This window comes from Fusarium pseudograminearum, chromosome 1 (assembly GCF_000303195.2).
Source record: "Fusarium pseudograminearum CS3096 chromosome 1, whole genome shotgun sequence".
Classification (NCBI taxonomy): Eukaryota; Fungi; Ascomycota; class Sordariomycetes; order Hypocreales; family Nectriaceae; genus Fusarium; species Fusarium pseudograminearum.
Window position 1 is genome coordinate 6,104,816 of NC_031951.1, and position 19,994 is coordinate 6,124,809.

Consider the following 19,994-nt stretch of genomic DNA (forward strand, 5'->3'; position numbering starts at 1 on the left):
CCAGGATATATAATGTACATGATTCGTCTAATCTTTCTTCAACCCGTAACCCCCACCATATTACGTCTTGACGGGAATGCTCTTCTGCTCTATATCACCCAAGATGCTTCAGGGTTTCTTCTCCTCGCTCTTGGCGTCCCTGTTCTCTTGGTCATGCTCGTCGAATTGCTCCTCCTCCTCTTCACCTCTCTCCAGGTCGTCCTCAAGCTCCTCGGCCTCGGTAATATGTGCCCGTGAAGCAGTCGATCCGCTTTCCTTGGAAACCTCACCACCGCTCATCTGCCACTCCATGAGCTTGCTGAACGCGCTCTCCTTGTCGGCAGCGAGTTGCCTGTAGCTGCCAATTTCGGCGACCTTACCCTCGTTGTTGAGAACGATGATCTGGTCGGATCGCTTGATAGTGGAGAGACGGTGAGCAATCGAGATGGTAGTGTTACGGCCACGCAAAAGACCAGCCAGAGCCTCGTTGACAAGAGTCTCTGACTCGGCATCTAGCGCTGATGTGGCTTCATCGAGAATTAGAATATCAGGGTCCTTAAGAAGAGCTCGCGCAATAGCGATTCGCTGCTTCTGACCACCGGAAAGTTGAGAGCCGCGAGCACCGACCTGGGTCTCTAAACCATCAGGCAGATCGCTGATAAAGTTGCAGTTTGCTTGTCGAGCAGCGGAAATGATATCGAAACGACTCGCTTGAGGCCTTCCGTAGGCAATGTTTTCGGCAATGCTTCCAGAGAAAAGGACAGGTTCCTGTGAAACCATGCCAATTCGCCTTCGCAATGACTTGACATTCATACCAGAGATGTCCTGTCCGTTGATGGTGATGGAGCCCGACACAGGGTTGTAGAATCTTAGAAGCAGAGAAGCCACTGTTGACTTACCACCTCCTGATGGACCAACAACACATACGTTGCTGCCTGAAGGGATCTCGAAATCCAGCCCGTTGAAGATTTTGACGGCTGGTCGAGTAGGATAGGCAAAAGTGACATCTGAGAATCTGATAGGACCTTGTGCAGACTTTACTTGAACACCGACCGTTTGCGGGATTCCAGGTTTGCGATCCTGAAGTTCGAAAAGTCGGCTTGCGGCACCAACTCCCTTCATGAGTTCCGAGTAGAAACCCGAAAGACCGAATAGACTTGAACCTGCAAAAGCAGTGTACATCATGAACGACGTTAGATCTCCAAGCGACATGGCCCCGCTGCGCACGAAACCACCTCCAACAACAAGCATAGCAAGGATCGTCATGTTGCCGGCCCAGCCAGTGGAAGCAAAGAAGGTAGCAGCGATAAGCGATTCCTTTTTACCAAGAGCAAAGATCTTTCGGATCTGGTTGTTGTAGCGGCCAATTTCTTGCACCTCACCTACGAACGCTTGACTGGTCTTGACGTTGCCAAGTCGTTCCTCGGCAATCTTAGTTAGAGTTCCCAAGTTCCTCTGGATTGACCTGCTGATGTTTCGAATAGCTCGACCATAGATGAAGGCTCCAACAGCAATTGGCGGGAACATAAGTAGCAATAAACCAGTCAGCTGAGGGCTTGTCCAGACCATGATGGCAAAACCAGCACCACCGCTGAAGAGGGCTCGAAGACCATCACTGAGATTTTGCGTCACAGACTTGCCAACGATAACAGTATCAGAGCTGAGGCGTGAGATGAGATCACCCACACGGTTCGCATCGAAGAATTCGGCATCTTGGACATATGTACGTCGATAAAGCTGGGAACGGAGTCTGGCAACGACACGTTCGCCGACAATTCGGAGAAGGACGACTCGACCAAAGTTGGCCATAGCTCCAATAGTCAAGACAGTACCCAAGCCAAAGAAGAACTGGTTCATAGTTAAGCCAAACAGACGGACATCCTCAGATTCACCTTTGGTAGCAAGATCCAAGATTCGACCAACGGAGAAGGGGATTAACATGGTGACACTAGAGGAAACAACCAGGAAGACAAAAGCAATACCGAGCCAGCGGATTTCCGGACGGGCAATTTTGATGAGCCGTACAATTTCGGCTGAACCAGCTTTTCCAGCCTGCTTTCCCTCCTTTGAGAGTTTGGCAGCTAGGTTGACTTGAGCAGCCTTGGCAGCCTTTTCGCTCTTGGTGAATTCTTGCTTTTGCTCATCCTCAATATTTCGATTGGTCTCAAGCTCGACAGGTTTCTTGGCGCCTTCTTCGACCTTGGTCTGGATTTCCTGGAGTAAACGAGGGGCTGTTGAAAATTGCCGCAGGGCGTGCGAAAACGGACCGCATGTAGAAGATCGAATTTGTGCCAGGGGACGTCGGGTATGGGATATATTCTTGTTTGCTGGTGTTTGGAAGGCAGCGATTGAGAACGGAGGCAGGGCGGGTTGGTGAGGGCCAGAAGCGTGGAAAAGCCTTGTCTGAAGAGGTGAAGCTTCGGGCTTGTATAATGAAGGCCCCAATTGAATTCGCGATGCGGCCAGAGACACTTGCGAGGACTCGGCGAGACGTGGGAGCAGCACACGGCGTGCTACTCCCGAGACCATGATGACGGTAGGGAATTGATTAGACGTCGACTCAGCGTAGCATGTTCAGTGGCGGCACTGTCGAGCGGAGGGACAGAGGGAATGTTGAACTGCGTGCCTAGAGACGTTGGTGAAGCTGACAGGCACTCTGATATTATGAATAGTAAGAAGGGAACGGAGTTGAGGTAGTTTGTAATGCCGTCATCGCCGTAGCGGCATTTCTCAGCTTCCGAATTGCGACGGGTGCTAATAAGGCTCGGACATCCAACGTTCAAAAAAATATTAGGTGGGGACTCGTCGCGAGCAGGTGGGTTGTGGACTCATGGTGCGCCCAGAGCCTAGACCCCTCGGTTAGAGCTACAGTACCTGTCTGTAGATACAGCACCCAATTAATTGGACTTGAACTGCCCGAGCATGCGCATTCGCTCTAACTGGATGTAGTGCTTTTTCCTGTACGTTACTTGAGATATTTAGTCGAGATTTGTAGAGATACACCAGTCAATACAATTATTAATTGTCAAGTATAAGGATACCTACATAATAACATCTTGCAAGCAGCCATAAAAATTGGTATAGATTACTGACCACGACCCTGTTGCCAGTCCTTTCTTACACGTACATGTAGGTACCCAATCACTGGTAGTCCTAGCTATCTGTTATACATTCTGCCCATGAAACTCTCGGGAGATTTGTTTCTCTATTATCTACCATTCCAGGAGAGCTCCTTTCAAACCCCGAGTCTGTCAAACAAGACAGACACCCCAATCATGACTGGGAACTCTCTTTGAGCATCTGAGCAACATCAGCATCGATGCCATCGTCTCCCCCTAGATCAGGAAACTCCTCAGTATCGACGCGACGACGTTTGTTGGAACCATTGGTCGAAATCGGCAGTGACTGGTAAGACGCAGTCTCTTCTTCGGTAGCAGGAGCGGGAGCAACAGCAGGTTCACCCTCGGGTGTCAACGCCTCAGGAGTAGGCGCATCAAAAGGGTCAAAAGCTGGAGGGGTGAGCGCCTCCATTTCTGGTCGGTCTGGCTCGGCGGGGGCAATCAAAGACTCTGCGTCTCCTGGGTTCCCGTTGCTATCTGCTGGACCCAGCGCCCGCATGATACCAATCTCAACCTGTTGCTTCTTCTCTTCAATCTCGGCCTTTCGGGATACTAGCTGAGCGTGATCGGACTTCTCTTGTTCCAATGCGGCGCGATTGGCGTTTAGTAGCATCTCAAGTCCAGAAACAAGGCCCTCCCTGGCCTTGACGCACTCAGCAACTGCATTCTCGGCGTTGGCCAGCGTTTTGAGGAGGCCATTCAGGCGAGCAGCATAGACAGGAGCAGAAGGTACAGGTGTCGATGGGTCGGTCTGTTTTTCGTATTCCTGACTCGCGGATGCAACTGTGGCCTTAAGAGGAGGGCTCAATTTGGTGACACTTTGATGAGCAGACACAAGAGGAGCAAACTCGGATGGCATAGCGGCACCGGCAGAGGCAGCAGCACCACCGCTAGCAAACGCAGAGCCGGAAAACCCAGGTTTGGCCATGCCACGAGCCTTGTCAAGTTCTAATTATATGATAAGCCGCCGTCATTTGAACATCAAGTTCATGTCATTTTGTACTTACCCCCGATACGAGCATCGATGGCAGCCTGAATGGGCGCTTCGAAGATTGATCGATCTCTCCAGACATCAATCACGCGCTTCAGTTTTGCCTGAAGCTCCGCGGGTGCTCCCTTATATGCAACAGAAGCTGCCTCGGCAATCACAGGCGCAAAAGCAATAATAAAGTCATCCTTATGCCGAATTTTGGACTGCTGGGCCACCTCTGTAATATGAATTAGCCATGCTTCTTACAATGAGGATACGAACATACCGTTTGCAAGATAAATCAAGCTCAATCGCTTTGCGCTGGATGAATCTTTAAGACGTTGCAGCCAGAGTTGTACAGTTCGCTCTGCATGACGCCTGTGACTTATTGTCAATCATTGATGCAAACCAGAAAATGAGAGACGCGTACCTATGGAACATGATCCATTGCGCAGCAGTAGCGATGCTGTCATGGCTTTCATTGAGCGATGAAAGTCGCGCCAGTACGGAGTCATCGTTGTAAGCCATCTTGGTAACAGAGGCCTCTCCGTCGGCTCATATAATCAACGAACGGCAACTAAGAAAACCGAATGCCAGGCTCAGAATTGGATGAGATGACGCGAGTATTATCTAAGCGTTGTTTGCAGCCGTTGTTGTAGTATCACTCTGGAGACGTCTACTACAGCTACTTGCAGGAATAATATTCGGAACTTTTGCTAACCAGCGCTTATATGCAGATAAACAAAGCAGATACCTCGTTATGACCAGCTGTGTCTGCAGATGTATACCGTGATAACCAGACTGATGAGCAACGAGAATGTGCGATGAAACGAAATGTTTTCGTTGTAGAACAAGGAGAGTTTATAGATTGAGAGCTAGCAAAGCAGCATAAACATCCGATAAAGTGGAAATAGCTCGTAGACGCATGACTGTAATGCTTTGATTCATATTATAGACCCACTTCAGCAAGCTACGTTGGGTCAAAGGCCACTCACCGCCCGGCACAATCCACCTCATCAGCTAGGATGGCCTACTTGGCAGTAACTGAATAGGAGGACCATAGCAACAGCATTCACTGACGATTATCACTTCGAAAAAGAACACTTTTACTTTCGACTATTATCATCCGATACCCCCTACAAAGTGGCGCATACCCTCGACTAAGCGATTGATACCTAAATTTATACACATTCAAGATGGCCGACCGATTCCCTTCGCTCGAGGACTTCGATTCCGGGGGTATGTGCATCATCAATACGCATGCGCGGGACGAACGCTGACGTGTAATTTAGCGCAAACCGACATCAAGGACCCGACCGCTGAACCCTCGACTGACGATTTTCTCGCTCGTGAAAAGGCTCTCCTTGGAGACGATGCTGAGCAGTTCACAACCAACAATGACGCTGCTGCTTTCGCTGATGCCGACGATGACCTTCTCGGTGGTGCTGGTGGCAATGAGCAATCTACTTTCGAGTCTCAATTCCCTGATCTGACCCAACCTGAAGCTGTAAGTCGAACGGTCTCTTATCATATGCTGGATGCAGAAGCTCATCTTTGAGAAACAGGGCACTGGAGTTTCTGCTGGAACTGCCATTACTGGAGGACCTTCCGTAAGCTACAACTCAGGATACCAGGCCGCCTCCTTTGAGGAGGAGCAGGAACCCGAGGTTATCAAGGAATGGCGCGAAAGCCGAGACAACAAGATTGCCAAGCGCGCCGAACAATTCGCTGCCCAGCGAGAAGAGACAATCAAGGAGGCTCAGCAGAACATCGATGACTTCTATGACAACTACAACAACAAGAAGGAGAAGGGTATTGCCCAAACACGAAAGGAAGCCGACGAGTTCCTCGAGAGCCGAGAGGACACCGTTTCCGGTGGCACCAGCTGGGACCGAATCGCCAAGTTGGTGGATGTGAGCGGCAAGGGAGCCAAGGGAGGTGCTTCTGGCTCGGGCAAGGAACGCTTCCGAGAGCTGTTGGTGAGCCTGCGAAAGGACGAAAAAGCGCCTGGCGCTACGGGCTACTAATGCAGATCCGTTTTGGAGGTGGGAGTTGATGTATCTATCCACAGATGGAGAGTTGCAAGTCGGTGCAGAGCACTAGACGTCATTTTTTGATGCATGCAATATTCTGGGTTCTTCATGTATTCTCAAGTTTAGGAGTCCAGGTTTAATGGCAATGACGTGTGAATAGAAGGCACGGTTCGACTGGGAGTTTGTCTTGTTTCTGTGTATACAAATCAAAGCACAATTCCGCGAGGATATCAGATTGGATTATCTCCTTCTATTCACTCAATACTGATCACACTAGCCTTCCATCGTTGTCGAGCTTTATAATAAGCTAGGCAGCCCGCGTATCTAGTTTCCGAAGTAAGAGTTGTAGCCGAGGACCTTACGGCCAGCGCCGTAGAAAGAAGCTTCATGTCAATCAGTATTTGAGCTCGCAATCGTGCTGATCTCTAAGAGTTTGTTGAACAGGACTTACCGCCGAGGCTACCCCAGAGGAGGATGAGGTAGGGGGTCATCAGCATGCGGCTGCGAGGGCCCTGTTAGGTCGGTCAGCGAGAAGTTCGTAGTAGCTAAATAGTCAATCCGGTCGTACAATCTTCCAAAGACGGGTGTGGTTCTTGTAAGCGTTCTGGTAGAAGCGCTGGTAGTGAGGAACGGGGTTCTTGGCGTCGACGAGACTGGATGAGCGTCAGTGACGGATTCTCGTATGATGTGATGTTCTGCGCGATGCCGGGAGCTCGAAGTGGCCTATTGACGTCGGAAAGGCGGCCGGGATCATCGCGAGAATCGTTGAGGAGTCAATTGTACGTACGGCATCTTGAAGTCGATAATGCGAGTTCTGGGAGGCTCCGATGGTTGTTCGTGTGGGGTGGTTGAATTGGTGACGGAGAATGTCGAAGTTCGGGTAAAGAAATGAGGCCATATCTTGATTGGGAGCCGGGTGCAATGATGACTCAGCATAGCTCTCGATGTTCCCGTTGGCTAGCGGGCACGTGCAGGCGCGAAACCCCCCAGCTCCTCTGTAAGTGACGGAGCACTTTATGATACCGAATAAAAAATGGTCCGGGGATTGGAGATATGAGTTGGCTGCGACAACTGTCTTCAAACTCAGTTTTTAGTAATCCTGATGTTTCCTGCGCAACTTCTTCGATACAAACCGATGCGATGATACGATTCCAGCTGAAGCTGGCGAATTTACCCAGCCATGCATCGACCATTTACAATATTCCGAGCTCAACAACACCCCCATGCTCAATGCATCCGTATAATTGCACAGGATCGACTCCGATGTGCGAAACCAAGCCTCCCAGTCACGAACCTATACAGCAACAAGAGGTGCATATATTCCTACAAAGTAGACGGAAATACGGCGAGACAGAACAATCCGGAACCGACTATCTCGAAGAGAAGAGCAGCACAACATGATAGTTCAAAACGACGATCAAAGACCAAATCGCCAATTCCTTTGGGAATTCGCCTGAATGGAGCTAAAGAAGTACCCCTGTCCAGTCAGAATACAGTCTCAGACAAAATTTCCTTATGGGAGCGTCGTATCGTAACGGTTCGTCACAGACATGGAAATCGGGGAGTTTGGGACATCTTTTTGCAGCTCCGGAACGAAGGCGAGGTGTATCTTATAACCGAACCTCGAGCCGAATTTCTACGTGACAGCATCTTAAAGGCAGCACTGACATATGTTGACCGGATGGAGGAGGTTTTCACAGTTGCTCAGAAGCTCCAAAAGACACACCATTTCGAATGGCCCGAATTATACCTGAAAGTGGTTCATTTCTATCTGGTACAGACTGACTGCGAGGCTGCATTTCGTTGGCACTTGAAACTCATGCCTACTTTCCGTCCAGATTTGAATAGCTTCGGTGCCTTCCTGGCAAGCTTTGCTATTGCCTTTTCCCCTGTTATTCAGAGCACATTGACCAGAATATACGTCTTTAACCCTTATCGCGAGCTGTACGACTATGTTGTCCCAACTCTCTTCGATTCCGGGCAGTCACATGCAGCTCGCGTTTGGAGGAAACGTTTCGTTTTGTTCAACGACCATGCCATGTCGCAAAAGTCTATGCCATTTCTTGACTTTTTGTCCCGCTACTTTCCCAAAGTGCAGCTCACCAATGAAGAGTCAGCAATACTCAACCGAGATGCGGTTACCAATAATGATGGTGCGGCATCTGATATAGCAGACAATGATATCCACTCAAGTCAGTACAAGGGCTTGTTCAGCGATAATTTTACAGCCCGGTGGTTCGCCAGCTCTTGGACGTCGTCCGAGTTTGCAATCAATCTCATGCATAAACTTGGCCTTCGGACAATTGGACCGCAATCATTGCAGTCAGTTGCTCTAAGAGAACAAGATGTTCAAGGGGTCAATGATCGCTTGGCACAGTTTCGAGAACTGGGAATCGACATTTCCCCAACAGTTTATTGCAATGCTGTTATATCATTTGCTCAAAGAGGAGAGGACGAGCTGCTCAGAGACCTGTTGCACTGCGATATACATCCCGATGAATTCGAAAATTCGGAGACCAGAGTGATGCTGCTCGCTGCTTCTGCCAAACAGCAGGATTGGAGTCGGGAACGACTACTCCAAGAAGTCGAGGCTCTGATGGCTAAGCCAGCACCAAGAAAAGAAAAGACCCTCTCCGAAGAGCTTAACAATAATCTCTGGGCTGCCCTATCGACACAAGGACTGGCGAAAGTGAGGAGTGTTTTTGACAAGATGGACAACCTGAGTGTCAGTATAGAACAGACGAACTCAGAAGTATTTCTTGCCCGTGTGTTTGAAGGCATTTGGTATCACCCAAAATTGAGCAAACAGAAACTCCATGGCTACCAAGAAGATCCCCAGCTTGATAGAGCTATCCATTTATCTCTGCGGGTAGCACGGCATGGGGTTGCTATTCCCATCAAGTATTGGCAAATCCTGCTCTATAACCTTGGACGTCTGGGACGTTTCAATGAGCTTGAGCAGCTTAGTCACGAGATATGTGAACTGTACAGCCCGGATCCTGGGGGGCTGATTCCTGTACATCGGTGTGACGTGCCGCCCAAACCCAAGTCGAAACCCAAGGTGTCAAACAATGACACTGGGGGATGGGTTGAGTACCACTCATTTCCGGACGGCAAGAAGAAGACAAGCCACTTCAAAGAGGAGTTTTGGAGAGCTGAGATAGGCCTGACCGAAGAGGAACCGAAAGAGATTGCGACCAAACCAGAACCTGCTACCAAGTCTGACAACCTCTCGAAACAAGGCAACGATCCTGAGTATACTTTTTGCATACCAGCCGACTTACCCTTTACCAATAGGCAACACCCCATACAGAAGATTTTTGATATGAGCCTGCAGCGTGCCATCATTCGATGGGGCTTCGACAAGACTCTGGGACAAGAGCCGATCCAGCTTTCCCTTGCAAGGGTCAAGCCAGGAGGAATTACAGACTTCGACTTAGCATGTGGCGTCCGTCTTTTGGCTCTGCTGAGGCAAAAGGGCGTCTACGTCGATCAACAAGTTGTGCGAAGTGCTATCATCAAGCGGCTCGCAGTGGCACACCTGCCAGGGAGGACAAGAGCAAGGGCGAGAGACGATAGGGAGATGTCGCCCACGAATATCAAGGAATTGGTGGAAAAGGCCTGGGGCTCTGCAATTCTTCCCAACGAGAAACAGTTGTCCCTGGAGTTGGAGAAAACGAAGCCAAAGTTGTGGAAGAACTTTCCAAAGCTTTTCGAGAAGAGTTATGATAAAAACGAAAACAAGTGACGGACCATCTACGCCACGAAATACCATAATGAAGAAAAAAAACTCTACCTAATGTAGTATAAAAATAAACAAAAAGCCGTGACTCCAAACACATCACCAGCATGTCCCTTGATGACCTGCCTTACATTGTATTGGTACATGTTTATAATAGAGGCTATCTCCATGCTCGGATTAGAAAGCTATAGGGAGACAGCGGGTATTCCCGAGATTTTCCATGCTCAAACGCCTTCTACTCGTGTTTCTTGGGTTTGATCACTAGCAAAATGATCATGCCAAATATGATAAGAATGAGGAGGAGAATAATCTTGCGTTTCGTCGTCCTCCTTTGGTAGCCTGAAGCGACCACCAACTCCTTATCGGCAGCCTTGACGTCCGTATTCATGCGCTCAACATTGTAGTCTATGCGGTCGAGCATCGTGCCCTGGTCAATGACCATGTTCTGGAGATCACGGAAGAGATCAGACAGTTCGATTATGCCTTGGGCGATGTCCTCGATCTCGCGCTCTCGTTGAGCAATGGCCGTGTCATTGGAATGAAGTACCCTCTGCTGTTGGGTTGCTTGAAGGGTGGATTGCGAAAACGATCGGTCGGCGTCTGATTCTTGGAGAGATGGGTCAAGATACGAGCCTGGTTGAGGAGTGCTAGATCTCTCGCCGGGACTCAGAGCGCCAAAACCACCCATTCCACGAAGCTCTGCGAATAAAGGTTAGAACATGTCTGTTGGTAGCTGGAAGGAAACCAACTTTTCAAGTATGCGCTCTGTTTCTTTCTGAAGCTAGCGCTTGCATCTTGGACCCGTGAAGCCAGCGAAGTCTGAATGTTCTTGGCCATGGTCTCTTCTGCCCTTGTGATAGTACCAGCATGTTGGGAGTCGCGTACCATCTGCTCGATCTTTTGTATGCAACGGTGACAAGCATGGAAGCCCTTGGTGATGTCCTGGGTAAGATTCTCTATTTGCGCCTCCTCGGCCTTTTTCGCTTCTTCGTCATTGAAACCAGGTAGAACATGTTTCTGGTGCAGCTTCTCCAAGCGCTGGCCCTTTGTCGCAATATCGGAGAGCAAGTCGGTAATATCGTCGGAAAATGCAGCCCATCTAGGAGGAAGCACATCCATTTCAATCACGGCATCGCCATCGTCCTCAAAGGCCCCAGCCGAGAGAAGGCCAAGACGGTCTTCGTTCGGATAGCTACTGGTATAGGTGTCGGCAAGGGCACCAGAAGCAGAGGCGCCAGGTCCATATGGTCTTCGCTGGGTCGGATGGTGCGCGTAAGACTGCCGATAAGAGATGTATCTTTGTTTTAAATCTATGTCAGCACAATGTTCCAATATACTGAGGTAAAGTGGCTGTAGGTATCGTACAGGTTGGTGCGGTCTCGCCACATGGCGGACGCAAGCGAGTGATCGAATCTATGTCAAGACAAGCAATAGAATGGAAAACTAAGAAATTAGAGTCGCAGGGTTGAACGTCATGGGACGGTAGGTGTAGGTATTGTCGTCATGAGTGAGAGGATCGCGATTAGTTAAGATGATGCGATGCGATGCTGGTTGGGGCTGGTTGTGGTTTGATAGCTGGCTTCGGCTGGGAGGGAGCATTACGACACTGGACAGCGTAAAGTCCACTCAAGATAGCAGGGGTCGACGAGTCCCTCCCTTTCCCTTTAGGTTCGCGGCAAGTACCTCCACTGGGGCTCACATCAGCGGATTGGATCCGTGGAACAGGACGACGGGAGCTTGCAGTGGACGAAATGTCCGCCTGAAACGGCGTCGGGAAGGAGCCGCACAGTGTGACAGGCCCCCTACGGCAAGCTTCAGCCACTAACCGTGGGATCACAGACCCCCCGAGCATAGAAAACACAGTGCATTATTCCCCTTTGTCAATGTCATTTCCTGCCTAAGGTACCGATTTCCCCCTGACCTCTGGCTCTCCCCACGAAAGCTCCAACCAAACGAAAAGGTCCGACATTCTTGGCTCAAGACCCCGCGACCTCAGAACTTATCCAAGTCATCTTCTTCCTTCTCTTGCGATCGACATCCACCTTTTTACTATCTACTTCAACTACCATACACAGAAAACATGGTAAGTTGGCCACTCCTGCTACTTGGTTCAGCCTCGAAACTATAATCTCTTACTTTACCGCCCTGCTCCCTTTGCATGGCGCTATCGCCCAAGAGCATTGACCCCGCGGCCAGCTGCGAGAGGGGCTTTTATCGTATCTGATGGTTTTGGCGATGCCTTGTTTCGGTAACTTGGACTAACGAGTTTGTTAATCTAGGCCGACTCACTTACTGAAGAGCAAGTCTCCGAGTTCAAGGAGGCGTTCTCCCTGTTTGTAAGTCAACCTTCCTCGACTTAGTTGAAGCCGTTGCTAATTTCGCTGTGCAGGACAAGGATGGCGATGGTGAGCGATGCTGCCCCTTTCGCGACATACCCTCGTTGGTCGAATGCGATAGTCAAATTCATCTCAACAAAGTCTCGAATGAACACACGCAATCGCATTCGCATTTTCGGGGTCAGCGTGGTTGATAAAATATGGGCTAAACATTCACTACAGGTCAAATCACCACCAAGGAGCTCGGAACCGTCATGCGCTCTCTCGGCCAGAACCCCTCCGAGTCTGAGCTTCAGGACATGATCAACGAGGTCGACGCTGACAACAACGGCACCATCGACTTCCCTGGTGCGTCATTTCTTAAGCTGGCCGCAGAGTGGCAACGCTAACATTGGAGAAAAGAGTTCCTTACCATGATGGCGCGCAAGATGAAGGACACCGACTCCGAGGAGGAGATCCGCGAGGCTTTCAAGGTCTTCGACCGTGACAACAACGGCTTCATTTCCGCTGCCGAACTCCGACATGTCATGACCTCCATCGGCGAGAAGCTCACCGATGACGAGGTTGATGAGATGATCCGGGAGGCTGACCAGGACGGCGATGGCCGAATCGACTGTGAGTTGCTTACGGACTGGACAATGAAACCGTCACTTGTGTGCTGTTGTTGACCATGTGTATAGACAACGAGTTCGTCCAGCTTATGATGCAAAAATAAGAGATTAATATTCGGATACCTCGCCGACCGATTCCTCGGCTTTGCCGTCCTTATGCTATCGCCAGTCGATGAGCGACGAATATGTATGGCATGACGAGGAGTGGGTTGGATCTTGTTTACTTAGTGGGCAAAACTGCAAGCGATACGAAGGGCATCTTGGACTTTTGGGCTGAAAGTTATGAAGTGTAGTGGCTAGCTTTCCGCGGTACTAGATGTGCACGGTTATTATGCCATGAATTTCTACCTGCATAGCTTCTAGCAACTGAGAAATTTTCCATTTGGTCTAGGTGCTTCTACTGGTGAAATAGCTTAATTCTTGATTGTTTCCATGCATGATTTGTAGGCGTAACCACGCGATTTTGGTGAGGGGCAATGAGTAGGCGGTCAATGCAATGTACCGTTTCAAACAACTTCGCGCGAAGGTCGAGCGAGGCTGCCTGTAATCAGCCCTACAGCCCAGGTGGGCTGGCGTACGCCTCACCGAGGAACGGAGGCTGTTGATCGATGTAGAGAGCGTAAGATATGGTATCTACATATAGAAGACGATGCTAGGATAGGTAGCATTTGCAACCAACATGCGTTCTGTTTCCTTTCCTAGAACTGTAAATGGGCATCCCAAGGGCCATGTAAATCCAGGGGTATTCAACGTTAGTCGGTTTACAATGGAAGGGAGTCGACCCTGGGAAAGGTCGAGTTTTAGTGGCTCCAACTATGAATGGAACACAGCTCCGACGCCTGGGACTAGGTAGATTGGATGTTTAGCTGGACCCGTCAGAGATGGCAACCTGGCCACCTAGGTTATGCCAGCTTGCCTCTGATCCATTGCTGAGCTACCAGGTAATTATGGGTTCAAAAGGGAGGGACCTCCTAGGATCTGCGGGTATCCTCTAGGGTCCAGGAGCATCTTGTCGTTGACAAAAGTGACCACGAAGAGAAGAGTGCCTGGCTGTTTTCGAGTAACCAAGAGCAAGACGACTTGGCCAAACATCTAATTGGCTATGATAACTTGTCAAGCTTATGCTGGTCCTACCCAGAAGATAACAAGGCATAGGTATGATATAGTCATCATCGTCAAAGAGGAATGCCAAGCAAGGGCGACTGGACCCTGTCATCCATGTTGCGGTATGGGTACGGCGCATTCATTCCTTCACGTGTTAGTTGGCCGCCCGCCGTAATTTCCATCCTTCCAATGTCCCATTCCCAACTGGACAGAGCCGACAACCCTCAGCCACAGGCTATACGAGACAGTCATTAATTTAGTTGCACTGGTCAGTCTAGTCGAGGGTATGAAATGCAATCGCCCCTCATCATCCCAATCTACCTTCAAATTTCTTTCCCTTTTTCCAATACAAGGGGACGTATCTGTGTAATCTGAAGCACCGTTACTCAGGTTCAACCGCCTTTCACGACCTGTCTGCAGTAGCTAGTGTCCGAGTTCCATGAGGCCTGGTCCCCCTTGAGTCGAGACACATCGCCGACTTTTCTGGAGACCGAAACCCAACAAAGCAAGCAGCACATCAACCTCTTGAACTTCAATCAGTCTTTTCCCCCCCGTCTTGGGCCTGAAATGTGAAGTATCGGCTTGTCCATTACCGTATTCAGCACCGTGACTTCGTGTCGCCCATCACCAGTCTACGCTACACAATGGCGGGTCCCTTACGGCGAGGCCGTCTCTGGATTGGTGTCATCCTCATCTGGATCTTTGGCTTTTGGTACTGGTCAAGTACGGACTCAACTTTCGCCTTGTTCGGCAAGGATGATCCCCTTGCTGGAACAGGCGCCAGTGCTTGGACGCGAAGACCACCCAAATATCCAATTCCTCAAGAGAAACTGGCTGTGCTGCCTGAGATTAAAGGAGATGTCAAGGTACCCAAGATTCAAGCTAATGCGCCGGTTGAGAGCGCTGCGGCAAAGGAAACGCGATTGGCACGTCTTGCTGCCGTCAAGAAGAGTTTCGAACACAGCTGGAGCGGTTATTCCAATTACGCATGGATGCATGATGAAGTGACCCCGTTGACTGGCAAGTCCAAGGACCCTTTTGGTGGTTGGGCTGCAACACTGGTCGACGCCCTTGACACGCTCTGGATTATGGACATGAAGGAAGAGTTCACCAAAGCTGTCGCTGCTGCCGATGGCATTGATTTCACCAGAAGTCCCATGACCACGATCAACATTTTCGAGACAACTATTCGTTATCTAGGTGGTTTCTTGTCAGCATATGAATTGAGCGGAAGAGCGCATCCTATTCTGCTCAAGAAGGCCATCGAGCTTGGAGATCTCCTCATGGTGGCATTTGACACACCCAACCATATACCAGTTACTCGATTGGAGTGGAAGAAGTAAGTTTTTGTGAGCTTTTAATTATTGTTTACTTGCTAACAAACACTCAGAGCCGCTTACGGCCAGTCCCAGTCTGCCTCACGGGAGACTCTTGTCTCTGAGTTGGGCTCTTTGAGTCTGGAACTTACCAAACTATCTCAAATCACTGGTAACATGAAGTACTACGACGCCGTCAAGAGGCTCGGAGACCAGTTTGAGTCTACGCAGCTCAACACTCGTCTTCCTGGCATGTGGCCGATAGTCGTTGATGCCTACACACCAGCATTCCACGCAGGCTCAGAATTCACCCTTGGTGGTATGTCTGATTCATTGTACGAATACCTCCCCAAGTGGTATCTTCTTCTTGGTGGTCAACTTGAGCAGCCTCGAAAGCTGTACGAGAATTTCATTCCTGTCGCCATCAAGCACCTTTTCAAGAGAGCAATGACACCCTCGGACAAACCCATCATCATTTCTGGCGACTACCAGGTGACGGATTTGCCAGGAGAACAGCCCAAGTATACCTCTGTAGCTCGAGGTCAGCATCTGACCTGCTTCGCTGGTGGCATGATGGCAATGGCTAGCAAGATATTCAACCGCCCGGCTGACCTAGAAATTGCCACTCAACTTACAGATGGCTGCATCTGGGCTTATCAGGCCACCAAGACTGGCCTTGGACCTGAGGTATTCAATTTCATCTCATGCGGCAGCGTCGATGTCAAGGAGACAGGCGATTGCACCTGGAGCGAAGAGCGATGGCTCAAGGCCATCGAAGAGCAACATGCGCCTGACTTCAAGGCTCCCCCGATGAGGGGACCTGAATGGAAGAGACCTACCGTCCAGGATGTCGTGAAAAAGCATAATCTACCACAGGGCATGATTGATGTGAGCGACCCTCGATATATCTTGAGACCAGAGGCTATCGAGTCCATCTTCGTCATGTATCGAACCACTGGCGACGTGCAGTGGATGGAGAAGGCATGGGCCATGTTTGAAACAATCGAGAAGGTGACGAGAACCGAGATCGCAGCTTCGGCAATCGACGATGTTACGAAAGCGGAGCCTACCAAGATGGATAGCATGGAGAGCTTTTGGTTGGCCGAGACTCTCAAGTACTTTTATCTTATTTTCAGCGAGTTTGATGTGATCAGCCTTGATGAGTGGGTGCTGAACACTGAGGCACATCCTCTGAGTCGTCTTGATGTGAAACGAGGGCAGTAGGCAAGAGAGAGAGAGAGAGAGAGAGAGAGAGAGAGAGAGAGAGAGAATGTGGGGAGAAAGAGCTTGAATGTCGTACGAAACACTCTGTGTGTGTGTATTCCTATAGTTAATATTTTATGCGTGCATGAATAGATCATTATTATGTCTATATATAAGTTATAATTTCAATAAGCATCTTGTTTTCTCTTGAAAACAACAATATTCTTGATATACGACACGAGATAGGTATAAGCCATGGATGATGACTAACACAGTTCAAGTACGTACTGCCAAGGAGTTCCAATTCGGCGGGCGTGGAGTCTGTGCCCCACGTCTGAAAGGTGTCCGCCGCAACGCAACCAGCAAGCAAGCACTACAGATACAGAACAGCACACCGTCACCAAGACTGACCTGTGACGGCGCAACTTAGTTTCTCTTTATACAACTGCCTAGATAGGCTCCCGTCAAACTCCCCCAATCTACCCCTGAGCCTCGAGCTGTACATAAAGCGATCTACTACCTCTTTCATTGCTCTGTACTAGAGCTGATCGAGCTTCGACGAAACTCCCACGCCTCCCTCATAACCCCTGGATAAGCATCGACAAGACGGCCCAACAGCTGGGTCTGTCCTCCCAAGATGAGTTCCCGTACGGCGCCGACGATCTCTTTTCCACCATATTGTGCTCCAGAGACTTACCTTTACATTTTCTCTGCATAGTTAAGCAATTTATTCGGAACGTGCGTGCCGCCAAGACGATTGCCGATGAGCGTGCTGTTATTCAGAAGGAGAGCGCTGCAATCCGCGCCAGCTTTCGAGAGGAGAGCCACGATCCTAACATTCGGTTGGTTTGGAAAGCGTCGTCGGAGAACTGTGTGTACTGATGCTGTGGTAGTCGTAACAATGTCGCCAAACTACTTTACCTCTTTACACTCGGAGAGCGAACCCATTTTGGCCAGATCGAATGCTTGAAACTCCTAGCCTCCCCTCGATTCGCCGATAAACGTCTGGGACACTTGGCTACAAGTTTGTTGTTGGATGAGAACCAAGAAGTTCTTACACTGGTAACCAACTCGCTCAAAAAGTATGCGTCTTCTGCCGTCCCTCGAAATAGCTGGGTGCTTACTCAAGTCTAGTGATCTTGGACATTCCAACCAATACGTTGTCGGTCTTGCACTCTGCACACTAGGAAACATCGCCTCGGTTGAGATGTCCCGAGATCTCTTCCCCGAAATCGAAACCCTTGTCGCTACCGCCAACCCCTATATTCGACGAAAGGCGGCCCTTTGCGCCATGCGCATATGTCGCAAAGTTCCGGATCTACAAGAACATTTTATCGAAAAGGCAACGCAGCTCCTGTCCGACAGAAACCACGGCGTTCTTCTGTGTGGTCTTACCCTGGTGACAAGCCTTTGCGAGGCAGATGAGGAGGAGGGTGGAGAAGAAGGAATTGTCGAAAAGTTCCGATCGTTCGTCCCGGGACTTGTCAGAACTTTGAAAGGACTCGCGACTTCCGGCTATGCACCCGAACATGATGTTACTGGCATTACCGACCCTTTCTTGCAGGTTAAGATTCTACACCTGCTGAGGGTTCTGGCTGTGGGTGACGCCGAGACCAGTGAGCAGATCAACGATATTTTGGCACAGGTTGCCACAAACACCGAGTCGTCCAAGAACGTTGGTAACTCAATTTTGTACGAAGCTGTGCGCACGATTCTCGATATTGAGGCCGATTCTGGCTTGAGAGTCCTTGGCGTCAATATTCTGGGCAAATTCCTCACGAACCGCGACAACAACATTCGATATGTTGCTCTCAACACTTTGATCAAGGTTGTCGCCATTGAGCCCAATGCTGTCCAGAGACATCGAAACACCATCTTGGAATGTTTACGAGACCCCGATATCAGTATCCGACGCCGAGCTCTGGACCTGAGTTTCACACTGATCAACGAAGGCAACGTCCGAGTTTTGATCCGTGAGCTTTTGGCCTTCTTGGAGGTTGCGGATAACGAGTTCAAGCCAACAATGACCAGCCAGATTGGCATTGCTGCTGATAAGTATGCGCCCAACAAGCGATGGCACTTTGATACAATGCTTCGTGTTATGTCACTGGCGGGTAACTACGTTAAAGAGCAGATTCTTTCATCGTTTGTCCGACTGGTCGCCACCACTCCCGAGTTGCAGACTTACGCCGTGCAAAAATTATACATTAATCTTAAGAAGGACATTACCCAAGAGAGTCTTACACAAGCAGGTGCTTGGTGCATTGGCGAGTATGCCGATGCTCTGCTCAAGGGTGGACAGTACGAGGAGGAAGAGCTCGTGCAGGAAGTTAAGGAGCACGAGGTTGTCGACCTTTTCTCCCTCATTCTTAACAGTGCATATGCCACCCAGGTTTCCACAGAGTACATCGTAACGGCATTGATGAAGCTGACAACTCGCTTCAATGACCCGGCTCAGATTGAGAAGATTCGACGAATCCTACAGTACCACCAGACCAGTCTTGACATCGAGATTCAGCAGCGAGTAGTCGAATATGGTAACCTCTTCAGCTTCGACCAGGTTCGACGTGGTGTGCTCGAGAAGATGCCCATCCCCCAAATCAAGGAAGAATCCCGTGTGCTTGGATCTGCGCCCACGAAAAAGAAGGCCTCCAACAGGAAGTCAAGAGTCATCAAGCCGACAGAACAAGATCTCCTTGACATTATGGACGCACCCGCTGCTACGCCGATGGCACCTTCGACAACCAACACTGACCTTCTCGCTGACATCTTGGGCGGCGCCTCTTCCCCGCCACCATCCGCATCCTCGCCGCCCCCTGGGTCCAACATGTCCAACATTATGGATCTGTTTGGATCTGGTCCTGGATCTTCCACGGCATCTCCCGCTCCTCCCTCATCAAACATCGACCTTGTGTCACCCGTCTCATCAGCGCCTCAGCCTCAAACGCCACAGGCACCTGCTGGTATCCCTTGCTACAATTCCAACGATCTTAATGTGACGTACCAGATTCAGCGCAACGCCGAGGGCATGATCCAGGCCACTGCCAGGTTTATCAACACGTCTAGTTCCGCAACATTGTCCAACGTGTCTTTGCAAGCTGCCGTTCCCAAGTCTCAAAAGCTCCAGCTGCTGAGCATCTCTTCATCAGACCTCGGACCTGGAGCGGAAGCTTCTCAGATGATGCGAGTATCCGGCTGCAAGGGTGTAAGTAATCTTCTTATTCTGCATATATGATATGTACTAACAATTGTTTCAGCCTCTACGTCTGCGTCTGAGAATTGGATACACACACCCAACTGCTGGACAGGTTATGGATCAAGTCAACTGGACAGAGTCCTAGATGTGCTTACTTGACAAATGTATGAGTCAGATAGGGCAGGTTATGCCTTAGAGATAGTAATGTAACTCGCGATTGTGGACTATAGGGGCTGGACTTGAAGAAGATAGAATCCCAAAACGGATGTTTAAGCATTGCTTGCAACAAAAATTCTTTCAATATTATACTCGTTTCAAGCGTGTAGCGACTCTTAGATGTTGTTATAAATTCAATGTCTTTACAATGGTTATCTGACTCAGCTCA

The 19,994-nt window shown here is 49.7% G+C and overlaps 9 protein-coding genes across 9 annotated transcripts, besides 1 other annotated feature; 5 read left to right on the forward strand and 4 right to left on the reverse strand.

The window, feature by feature from the left end:
* Positions 1 to 108: 108 nt before the first annotated feature.
* On the reverse strand, positions 109 to 2,508 carry FPSE_05394 (uncharacterized protein; the record flags this gene model as incomplete). The annotated part of the gene is made up of 1 exon (XM_009258512.1): positions 109 to 2,508. The coding sequence occupies one exon, from the start codon at positions 2,506 to 2,508 to the stop codon at positions 109 to 111; it is 2,400 nt and encodes a 799-aa protein (XP_009256787.1).
* A 744-nt stretch (positions 2,509 to 3,252) lies between these two features.
* FPSE_05393 (uncharacterized protein) lies at positions 3,253 to 4,596 on the reverse strand (the record flags this gene model as incomplete). The annotated part of the gene is made up of 4 exons (XM_009258511.1): positions 3,253 to 4,046; positions 4,106 to 4,306; positions 4,355 to 4,446; positions 4,499 to 4,596. The coding sequence occupies 4 exons, from the start codon at positions 4,594 to 4,596 to the stop codon at positions 3,253 to 3,255; spliced, it is 1,185 nt and encodes a 394-aa protein (XP_009256786.1).
* Positions 4,597 to 5,264: 668 nt separating this feature from the next.
* On the forward strand, positions 5,265 to 6,095 carry FPSE_05392 (uncharacterized protein; the record flags this gene model as incomplete). Its single annotated transcript, XM_009258510.1, has 3 exons — positions 5,265 to 5,307; positions 5,361 to 5,575; positions 5,634 to 6,095. 3 exons carry the CDS (start codon positions 5,265 to 5,267, stop codon positions 6,093 to 6,095), a joined length of 720 nt encoding a protein of 239 aa, XP_009256785.1.
* Positions 6,096 to 6,425: 330 nt separating this feature from the next.
* Positions 6,426 to 6,893, reverse strand: FPSE_05391 (uncharacterized protein; the record flags this gene model as incomplete). Its single annotated transcript, XM_009258509.1, has 4 exons — positions 6,426 to 6,484; positions 6,553 to 6,613; positions 6,670 to 6,754; positions 6,889 to 6,893. 4 exons carry the CDS (start codon positions 6,891 to 6,893, stop codon positions 6,426 to 6,428), a joined length of 210 nt encoding a protein of 69 aa, XP_009256784.1.
* Positions 6,894 to 7,920: 1,027 nt separating this feature from the next.
* FPSE_05390 (uncharacterized protein) lies at positions 7,921 to 9,849 on the forward strand (the record flags this gene model as incomplete). Its single annotated transcript, XM_009258508.1, has 1 exon — positions 7,921 to 9,849. The coding sequence occupies one exon, from the start codon at positions 7,921 to 7,923 to the stop codon at positions 9,847 to 9,849; it is 1,929 nt and encodes a 642-aa protein (XP_009256783.1).
* A 229-nt stretch (positions 9,850 to 10,078) lies between these two features.
* FPSE_05389 (uncharacterized protein) lies at positions 10,079 to 11,231 on the reverse strand (the record flags this gene model as incomplete). The annotated part of the gene is made up of 3 exons (XM_009258507.1): positions 10,079 to 10,542; positions 10,593 to 11,140; positions 11,209 to 11,231. 3 exons carry the CDS (start codon positions 11,229 to 11,231, stop codon positions 10,079 to 10,081), a joined length of 1,035 nt encoding a protein of 344 aa, XP_009256782.1.
* Positions 11,232 to 11,923: 692 nt separating this feature from the next.
* On the forward strand, positions 11,924 to 12,894 carry FPSE_05388 (uncharacterized protein; the record flags this gene model as incomplete). Its single annotated transcript, XM_009258506.1, has 6 exons — positions 11,924 to 11,926; positions 12,123 to 12,179; positions 12,233 to 12,248; positions 12,402 to 12,527; positions 12,582 to 12,794; positions 12,860 to 12,894. The coding sequence occupies 6 exons, from the start codon at positions 11,924 to 11,926 to the stop codon at positions 12,892 to 12,894; spliced, it is 450 nt and encodes a 149-aa protein (XP_009256781.1).
* Positions 12,895 to 14,538: 1,644 nt separating this feature from the next.
* FPSE_05387 (uncharacterized protein) lies at positions 14,539 to 16,434 on the forward strand (the record flags this gene model as incomplete). The annotated part of the gene is made up of 2 exons (XM_009258505.1): positions 14,539 to 15,233; positions 15,285 to 16,434. 2 exons carry the CDS (start codon positions 14,539 to 14,541, stop codon positions 16,432 to 16,434), a joined length of 1,845 nt encoding a protein of 614 aa, XP_009256780.1.
* A 3-nt stretch (positions 16,435 to 16,437) lies between these two features.
* Positions 16,438 to 16,480: a microsatellite.
* Positions 16,481 to 17,050: 570 nt separating this feature from the next.
* FPSE_05386 (uncharacterized protein) lies at positions 17,051 to 19,754 on the forward strand (the record flags this gene model as incomplete). Its single annotated transcript, XM_009258504.1, has 5 exons — positions 17,051 to 17,060; positions 17,132 to 17,255; positions 17,307 to 17,495; positions 17,548 to 19,618; positions 19,671 to 19,754. The coding sequence occupies 5 exons, from the start codon at positions 17,051 to 17,053 to the stop codon at positions 19,752 to 19,754; spliced, it is 2,478 nt and encodes an 825-aa protein (XP_009256779.1).
* Between the last annotated feature and the right edge of the window lie 240 nt (positions 19,755 to 19,994).